At 34.2% G+C, this 10,637-nt stretch overlaps 1 protein-coding gene across 1 annotated transcript in view; it reads left to right on the forward strand.

Annotated features, from left to right (window-relative positions):
- Positions 1–9,118, forward strand: part of GLS (Glutaminase) — a 77,218-nt gene extending 68,100 nt beyond the window's left edge. The window contains exons 8-9 of the mRNA XM_067777231.1: positions 1,916–2,142; positions 9,109–9,118. Of these exons, the coding sequence (XP_067633332.1) occupies positions 1,916–2,142; positions 9,109–9,118 (237 nt within the window). The remainder of the gene's footprint in view (positions 1–1,915; positions 2,143–9,108) is intronic.
- Positions 9,119–10,637: the final 1,519 nt, after the last annotated feature.

A 10,637-nucleotide genomic window follows, 5' to 3' on the forward strand; every position in this document is an offset into this window, starting at 1 on the left:
CCCTCGGTGCTCCCAATTGGCGTAAAATATCTCGAAACAGGGATAACTGGCGTGATTTGTTACGAAACGGCCAAAATCGCCAAGGTTCTTAAGCGCTAATTTATGATAATAATGAAGTATGAATAAAAAAGTGCCCACCCTTGGATGAGTGCTCCGAGGATTCGCGGAAGCCAAGGACACAATATCTTCTCCTCATTATTTTCCATAAAGATAGGTCTTTCAATAACTTTGATTCAGACCGCAAAACCGTGGTCCTTAAAACTTTCAATCACATGTGTTATATTAGCCGCCAATGACTAAGTTCCCGTCACGATCAGGTTGGTTTTGTGGCTGGTGAGGCACATTCCCTTTTACTTCAATAAGCGGAAATGCAACATTTTGAATGCACATCTTGTGAATTAACCAATGAAAAATGCTGCCAGCACACTGATGGGAGTCTCGCAAAGAATGTTGTTCTTTTCCACCACTTCCTCCTATAATAATAATAACTTGGCACTAGCAGATCTAAACCAAGCTTTCCTTCTAATTTGGCGTAATGTTACTTCTTAATTATTCTTACAAACTGATGTGACGTGAGTGCATTTGTAAGGCAAAGAAGCTGAGAAGCTTTTAATGGCAGAATTAACCGTATTAACTCATGAGCTATATCGCTGCCCTCTATGTTACTATGCTTCCGGTCAGTTTCATGGGGAGTGGCTTAACTGACCAACCAGACTTTATGTTATTTTGGATAATTGGAAAGCGCAAAAATTGGTCTAGCTATCGGGGAAGACGGCTATCTTGTTAACGGTACGATTTGTAATCAGTAATGCTTTACGTGCATTCTATATAGTCGAAATCTCGGGCTTTACCACACTCGACGAGTCCGGAAGACACATAGATAGGGACGTGTTGCAAAATCCCTACCTCGAAAGTTTTTTGAATCCGAACATGGCAACTGAACTGTCAAATCTCTAAACGAGCTTCTCCTGCCTTCTTGTAGTTTGTCAGCTGTAACCACAAAAACACTCCTCGAAGGTTTAGGAGAGTGTTGGGGATGTGAGCAGTCCCTGGCTAAATATGAATTGGGTCGGACTGCTTCGCCGTGCTAGAAAATCAGTCGTCTTTCACAACAGGCACACCTACCACGGGAATATTCTGCGCTCCTTGACTCATTGTGGCTGATATGACGTTGTCTATATGTACGCGATTGCCAGAGACCGAACTCTCAAAGCCTGAGTTACCGCTGTCTTCTTTAAAACGAGATCAATCGGCGGGAAATCGCACATCACATTTAAAGCATCTGTAAGGTATGATTTATTGCTTCTCTGATAGACTTATAGGCAGACCCACCTCGTTCGGCTCACAAGTACTCATGTGGTGATTTCCGAGGACTTTGCTGGTCTCTGTAGACAAATGATTTATGTCCTAAAATAGTTCGAGCTAATCGATCAGTAATAAAAGCCGAGAACTTTATTGGGTGTATCTTCTACAAGATTTGTCATTTCATACAAATTTTCTTGTTAATAGATCTAAAGCTCCAACTAGTTCATTTAATTTTTAGGCTTCAGCTTTTCTTATAGGCTAATAGAGCTTTAACTGTCGAGGTGCGTGGGATTGTCCTTTTGTATGGGAGAAGCATACTTAAATTCCCATCTGGAAACAAGATTTCGTCCGAGTTAATCCTCTTTACCTCTTTTCACTTCCGCTTTTGAATAGCTCAGTGGTTGTCCATCGTTTTTCTTTAGAAACATTTAGCCGAAATATTGCCATTCACATCATCAATTGGAACTTTGACGTCACTGCAGCGCCCTCTGCTAAGGAAAAAAGCTCTTCTATGCTATTCTGAAATTTGTTTTAATTTTTGGGACATATATTAAAACGAACAAATCAGCAAACTTCTAACCGAAACTTTCTTACTTCTTTTCCTCAACAGTGCTGCTCCATGGAGACAACCTGCGAAGCTATGTCCGTTATTGCCGCCACACTAGCTAACGGTGGAATTTGTCCCACCACCGAAGAGAAAGTTTTACGTCCCGAAGTCGTGCGTGATGTACTCTCAATAATGCATTCGTGCGGCACCTATGACTATTCCGGCCAATTCGCATTCAAAGTAGGCTTGCCAGCAAAGTCGGGTGTCTTCCGCTTCTTTGCTTTCAACTTGTATAGCTTTACCTTGGTCTTATGTATTCCTTTGTGTCAATTATCACGATTTATTTATTAAAAGCTCATTGAATCCCGAGTACATAAAGCTTTAAAACTGATCGAATAACCGCATTCAACACATTTCGCCGTAAAATAGAGTGTCAAATCAAAGCAAATATAGGATTTGATTTCGTTTTGCTGACATTCGGCTGTACCGAATTTTGCACAAAAAACCTCATGAACAAGTAGTCAAGCATACATCACCTTGTACTGAATTCGCTCTGGTTATGCGCAAGATGAAAAGTTTCCAAAAAAATTGTAGCAACTTCGCCATGTTATGCATATTTTTTCTCACCAAAGTTTTAAATATTTTGTTGTTAACGAAAATTAAGGTTTGTCATAATATAGTACATATTAGTCGAAATCCGACTTGAGTTTCCCAAAACAGTTTTTTTTTCGAGCTTTATAAATCTATAAAAAGCTTTGACAGATTTATAGAACGATACATTCAATTCCAGCTCTTAATGGGTCATGCGATTTTTACTTAAAGCTTTGAAAGCTCTTAAATTATATAAATAAAAATAAAAACCAAATTTTAAACATTTCCGAGATAATTTCATTAATGGATATTAATAAGTAAAACTCTTTTTGAATGTATCAAAAGCTTTGAGGAATTTATACCGATCAAAAATAATGCAAGCTCGAGTATCAGATATCTATTTCTAGCTCCAATTTTCAACCCTTAGGCTCTTATGAATAAAAGTTTTGAAAAGTTTATAATAGGTTAAAGCAAGTTAAATATGCATTATATAAAAGCTTCTTATAATTGTTAAATGATATGTAAAGGGCTTTGATTATCTGTATTCGTAAATTATATCGTATAAGCTTAAAATGGACTTTGCAAAATGTTAAATTTGGACTTAAGATATTACCAAAGTTTTTATTAAGTAAAAGCTTTCCATAAATATGTTATAATAAAAATAAGTGAAAATTTATTGAGACTTTTTCTCATCGGTCGTGCTTTTCAGATAGGCCTTAAAGTGCAAAGCTTTTAACAATTCGGATAGCTGTGTCAGCTAAAAGCTTTTACGCAGCAAAATTTTAAGAAGTTTTCTAAGGGCAGCAGGTTTCTGGCAATACTGTTGATTCCTCTTAATATTGGAATTACTTTAAAAGCTTAACAAAAAAAAAAATACTTCTTCATTAGCCATTGCTTGCTAGGATGCTGCATCGAAGCTTGGCGCTGCTTGAATTGTTCGGCGCTTCGTTTATCTCATAATCGTTACAGCTATTTTTAACTTTAAAAGCTTAAACAAAATTTAAATCTATCTCTCTACTGATAAGCCTTTTTTATAATTTAAGGAAATCTTAAACTTCTTGAAAGCTTTTGTGGGAGATTCCAATTTTAATTATACAACTATTGTGCTATGCTTGGAATGCTCTATTATTAAGAGTTGGTTGTAGAATGATTTAAAAAATCAATCAGCAAAGTTTTTGTAGTTGCAAGCTTTTTATAAGCTTTCGGAGAGCACAAGCTTACTGATAATTATTCAGTTTCTTCATGTTGGTAGTCGTTTTAAAAGCCGTATAAATTTGATGTCTCTTGCTGTAAAGCTCTACCGAAGCTTAGAACTGTGTGAATTTTATGGTGCTGAACCTTTTCAAAAATAATGGGCTATTATTTATTGGCATAAAGTTTGGAAGTTTAAGTAGGCTTTTTTGTAGTTCTAAGAGCTTTCACTGTCAAATGAATAACAGTCTTTCTATTTTTTGTTAACTTACGAAAGAGAATAAGGTTCAAGCTTTTTCAGCTGATTTTTTTTATTAACGTCGCAACACTGTGACAGGAGAGAAAAAAACTTAGTGAAAAGCTTATATAATCGAAATTAAAACTTTTATTGTTTGAAGTAAAGGTTTTAGAATAACGAGGCAAAAAATTTGTCACAGTATTAGCCAGCAATTTATGACCTTTAATTTTCTGTTTCACACGATTTTAAAGCTTTCATCTCCATTGTTAAAATGTAAACTTTATGAAATATGGAGAGAAAATTTTGAAAAAGGGTTCTCACATTTTTGCTTAGCGTTCTTTTATTTATGTTTGAAATTTGAGCTTTCTTGATATTAACAAACAAAAGCTTGCATAAACAAGATTTCCATTAGGAGGTAATGCTTCACTAACTTTAGCTGCAGCCTACAGTCTAAATGAACAATGTGCTTTAAGCTTTTAATGTTTTATCAGAATTTAGAAATGTTTCACCTTTTAAGCATGGTTCAACTATATACAGGTTGGCTCATCTGTAAAGCAACAAAATATGTCTGTTCAAATTGTCAAAATCTGTGTATTGGTATTGGTGCGAATGGTATGGAATGGAAACATAAAACTTGCAGTTTTTGTATGTGTAAGTAAAATGTTGCCAATTTGTTGGTTTCATTTTGAGTTTGCCATCTCCTTTTGACAATCCCTTCGACCATGCAATGACATAAATAAAATCAGCTGATGAGATGAGCCAACCTGTACATAATTGAACCATGCCTTTTAAGTAAAGTAAGAGTCATTGGTGCCGTATTTCGTAACGCTGTAGTCGTATCCCTAACGTAATCAGCTGTTTATCGTTACGACGGAAAACCAAAAACCAATTGGTTGGCTACGATACGGTTACGACCTTAGCGGCACCAATAATCGATTGCATTGAATCCCATAAGGTTGGTCGAAGCAGCTGTTATAAGGTTACCAATACGGTTACCGATATGGCACCAATGTCTGCAGCTTAAGTAAAAATTAAAAACGCACAGTGGTATAAAAAGCAAAAAAAAAAAAATTGTTTAATTTTTAAATTTGTTTTTAATAATAAAGAGACTTAAAAACACATGTGACTTTCGAAAAATTGTAATGTTTTGTGCGTTGAAAGCAAAATACGATATATCTATACTGAAACGCCACCCAACTAAATATCTACCCTGTCGTACTTAGCAAAAAGGCAGTAAATTGTAAAAAAGTGGAATCGTAAAAAATTTAATTTTTATTTGAGAAATTTAAAATTTTTGTAAACATTAAATTTAAAACCTTATTTAAATTGCGATATGAGTTTGAAATTAGAATTTGTTTAGTTAATGAGTAAATTGTAATCGCAGAAATTTATTGACCTTCAAATTTCTAAAAAGCACTAAGTGAACTTTATTGATGTATATTGGAACGATTTTCCGTCATCCCTTGTCAAATTTGGTTTTGAGACAAACCGGTTTCGGCGTTGTGCCATCATCAGTGTCGATTTTCGTTCTGATCTGTTGTTATATTTTGTCCTGTATTTATAGTTCGTAGGTATATGAGCAAGTATTGTCAAATTGATGCTTTTGTATATTTAGTTATGTGTATGTGCTGTGTGTTCATTCAGAACCGAGGGTGGTTTACTAATCGATTTGTGTGGCTGACTGGGGTAGGTAGAAATCTAGAAAGTCAACGGCCACCGACACAATAATACACAATACCTCAAATCATCCTCAACAGCATAAAAATGCAGCATTAAGGCACTTGGTACATAGACTTGAAAGAACACCTCTTACACAAGAGGCATATAAGAGAGAACTTGAGGTCATATATAATATCGCTGCAAACAACGGATATAAAAAAGCACTAGTAGATAAGCTCAGAAGGACAAATGGAGAACCAAAAAGAAATAATGAAAAGGAAAATAATAGCTGGACGACTATGACATATACTGGAAAAGCAACATATAAATTGGCAAACTTCTTTAAAAAATACAACATTAAAACAGCATTCAAAACATCGAACAATCTAGGGCGAAAACTAAGAACTAACATTAACTCAGAGGATCCGTTTAGCAGCCACGGCGTGTACAAGCTTACGTGCGGATGCCAGCATAGTTACATAGGACAAACAGGACGGCAAATAAGAACGAGGTTCAGAGAACATATTAGAGATTACAACAAAAAAATACGGAATCCAAACATTATACCCGAGTCTAACTTCGCGAATCACATGGTCGAGAATGAATGTTCCCCAGCAAACATCAATAAAACAGTTAGGATTCTTCACATACAGGAAAAGGGCCGACGTCTCAACGTACTCGAAAACATGGAAATCTACAAACAGAAAACATTCGACGGTAGAATAATAAACGAACAGATAAACACAATTTCTGACACAATATTCGAGCCTTTAAAACTTGTTTACAGGAAACAACTTATTCACACCGGTACAACAGACAAACACACAACAACAAATAAACACAAAACAATTAACACACCAAAACAAAAAACCGACAAAGAAGGTCAAACGACTAAACTCACAGATTTCTACCTACCCCAGTCAGTCACACAAATCGATTAGTAAACCACCCTCGGTTCTGAATGAACACACAACACATACACATAACTAAATATACACAAGCATCAATTTGACAATACTTGCTCATATACCTACGAACTATAAATACAGGACAAACGACAACAACAGATCAGAACGAAAATCGACACTGATGATGGCACAACGTCGAAACCGGTTTGTCTCAAAACCAAATTTGACAAGGGATGACGGAAAATCGTTCCAATATACATCATTTATCCACCCTGTCGGAAAATCAACCAAACAAGATAAGTGAACTTTATTGCCTTTTTGCTATGAACGGCAGTACAAATGTAAGTTAAACAAAGAAAGTCTTAAAAACGGAGTAAGACAAAGTATTAATATATTAACAATATCCCGTTTTCGCAATAACTAAATCACATATACACTTAAATATTCAATACCATGCAAAAATATGACAATAATATTTTGACTTATTACATTTTGCAAAAAGTAGAATGTAAAGCAAACCAAAATAGAAAAAGTATATTTTAACTATCACTCTTTTGTTAGTAAAGATTTTCATTAAAAACACAAAAAATAAGAGATAAAAAAATAAAAATGAAATTTTAATGTTTTCTATTTTCATTTAGTTAGCAGCCAATAAAATTGCAAATAAAGGAAATATTCAGCTGCAACGCTAAGAAACCTTGAAAGGGAAAGAGATCTAATATTTGTCAATTACATACTCACAAATTATGCAAATATATGTCTGAATTAAAAAATTTTCTTATTTACATATGAATCAATGTGTTTTTTAATTATATCAGTTTGTGTACATTTAGGCATAAGTTTCTAAAAAAATAAAAAAACGAGAAAAAAAAATTAATTTTTAAATATTCTTCAGCTGTGATTAGTTCGCTTTGTTCTTTTAGGCTTCAAATAAATTTTTATTCACTATATTATTAGTAGGGGTGGGACTATCCGAATAAAAATTATCCGAATAATAAACTCTTTTATTCGCCAGGTATTCGTAATCCGAATAATATTTATTCGGATTTTTTATTCGTTTATCCGGATAGTACTATCCGGATAATTTTTATTCGGATAGTACTATCCGGATAGTGCGCACTATCCGGATACTTGGAATAGTAAAATAAAAGACATTGCGTTTATGTTACGCTCATCGCTTGTGCAGATGAGCATGCATATATATTTATACGTACATATATTTATGTGTGTATAGATGCATATATGCATATATTTTTGTTTGTTTGGGGTTGCTTTGTTAATATTCATTTATTTAGTTACATATATTTACGTAACCAAAGTTGTGCTTGAGGCTTAAGCTAGAAATAGCTATCGGGGTCGTTTACAACTGTACTGATCATAGAACTTTGTTTATTAGTAAACAGGTGTGGAAATGGTAATATGGTAGGGATTTTTGTTTCCCATATACATACATGTATACATATGTATGTATGTAAGTTGTATGGAAAATGTTTGTTTTGATATCGTTTGGTTTGTATAAACATCTAATTGGTCACCATTAAAAAAATAAGTTTACATGACATTGTCAACATTTTTTGCGAAGTCTGATGGATCAAAAGTTATTTAAGGTCAATGTTAACTTAATGAAAACTTTTGAAAAAATTTCCTAAAATAAAGTTTGAAGCAATCAATTTTAAACGTAACAAAATTCTAGTGGAATTAGCGACTAGTTTCAAAAACGGCTGTCTGTCTGTTTTTGCCGCTCCTTAAAATTTTGATTGTCCTTGAACGCGTTAAACGCTGTAATATAAATACCCAAATGTGCATATAAGCATATTCTAACATATGTACATGTTGTATTCTTGCAGATTCCTTTGAAATTAGATTCATATACAAGTGCATGTGGGTATCTCTATGTGTATGTATATGTATTCAAGAAAATGCGCAAAGGGTGATATGAAATAAGAATCCCACCTACTTTTACGGTTAGTGTGGGTGTTATGTTTATTTTTTTATTTAATTTTGTTGATGCTTGGACTAGCTGAGTATTTTTGCTTGCGAATGAAATTTTTTTCTTTTAAATCTTTTGGTTGTTGCAATACTTGTATGTGGGCATACTCGTGTATTCTACCTGCTACTGACTGACCTAACTACTGCTACTGGCTGATCACAGTCCTACAACCATAAATACATACGTGTAGGTAATTCTAAAATAAATTTGCATATACATAGATGGAAATATTCAGGCAAACTTTTCCTTCGGTTTTTAGTTGTGAATTTTTAATCGATTATGTATATGTTCTTTGTCTTTCTTTAAATGCCGCGCTTGGAAATTTCGTTAACAATAAATATTAACCAGCATTGTCCTTTTATATCCTGCATCGCGTAACTTATTCATAAATAAAAAACGAAACAATGGAAAGTATAAAATGAGGATACCATCTTCTTTTTTTTTGATGGTGTGGGTACCTATACTCCGTATTGAACAGAAGACAAATCACTTATCACAAATAATCAGTAGTATTTTGAGGCTTATTTCGAGTTATAAGACATTCAAAAAGCAAAAAACCTTAACCTTTGCCGTTCAAAGTGAACAATTTTTTTTAATTTCATGATAAAATTTTATTTATTTATTTCTTTTATATACATACTTACAATAAAAACAATCTTTGCTTAATTATTCATTTCAGTGTCACATAAAGTTGATTTTCTTATTTATATATATGTAGATGATGACTTAGTTCTAAAATCTGTGTAAATATTTAACTTTTTTTATTTTGGTGTAAAAATATTAAAGCTGATACAAGATATGGTTTAAGTTTACTTCTTGAAGGCTTAACAATATTACCAGCACTTGAGAAAACTCGCTCGGAACTTGCTGAAATAGCTGGTATGGCAAGATATTTCTTTGCCAGCATAGAAAGTAAGCGATATTGGTTTTCATGATCCTTCCACCAAATTCTTGCCTCTAAATTGTGGATTATCTGAGGCTCTGAAATATATCTTTCGTACTCATCCTGCATTTCGTTTATGTTGTCGCCACAAAGAAGTATATCCATCACTGTTGGTGCATCCTGAGCGACCGAAGTTGACGGCGTGTTTATGCCGGATTTATATAGTTCTTTTGCCGTTGCACATATCTTCGCTCTGAACTCCTCTGAACTTTCAAAAAGTAAATTCTTATATCGCGGATCTAAGAATGATGCGATGTGACATGGTTCGACGGATCGTGTTTCCAACGTTGTATAAAGCCCAAACCGTTGAACCAAGTCATCAGAAATTTTGTGTTTGATATCCATTACAAAACTGGAATCATTGCAGTTCGGTCTGAGGTGTTTGTATACTAAACTATTTATAATTGGCTGAACTAAGGATATTGTTATAATAGCTTCAGAGTACAACACAGTTGTTGCTTTCTCTAAAGGCTGCAACAAATTACAGACGTCACTTAGCTTCAGCCATTCGCCCTCAAAGACTTCCATTTTTTGGGCCGTTTGACCATCAAAAAATTCTCTATCTGAGAGCACTGCTTCCAATGATGGTCTCAGGTTTATTAACCGCTCGACCATATAAAAACTGGAATTCCATCTTGTGGGGCAACTTTGTATTAGAGACAGTGCGGGTTTTCCAAGTTGCTCAAGGTGTTTCTCTAGTGCTGCAGTTCTTTTCGATCAATGGTTGAAGGCACTTACTAAATTTGATGCCTTTTTTTAGAGGTTGCTACAGTCTTCCATCTCCATGGCTTTTTTAATGCTTAACTGCAGCGTATGTGCTGCACAAGCCACGTTGCCTATTTCCTTGCTTTGCAAATTCCGAACCGCGTTTGTCACATTTTTTGCATTATCGTGCACTACAGCTGATATTCTTCCGGAAATTCCCCATTCCTCTCTGGAGTCCAGAAGAAAGTTGTGCAAGTTTTCCGATGTGTGACTTGAACCCAATTCATCTGTTTTCAAATTCATTGAATGTAGGATCCAATCAGAATCAAAATAATGCGCTACAGACAAATATTTTTATAAAAAAAATGTATATATAATATAAATTTTTATTTTTCCAAACGAGTTTTTCAATTACAATATAAAAAATTTTATTTTAAGAAATTATTTTTTGCCATAACTCTTAGAACGCTCGAAAAAATCCCACGTATGAAAAAAATTATTTACATTAGACTGGCCGCAAGCCAACCATAAATAGATATATTGTACACAACTAACCTGTT

The sequence above is a fragment of the Eurosta solidaginis genome, chromosome 3 (genome assembly GCF_040869045.1).
Source record: "Eurosta solidaginis isolate ZX-2024a chromosome 3, ASM4086904v1, whole genome shotgun sequence".
Lineage (NCBI taxonomy): Eukaryota > Metazoa > Arthropoda > Insecta > Diptera > Tephritidae > Eurosta > Eurosta solidaginis.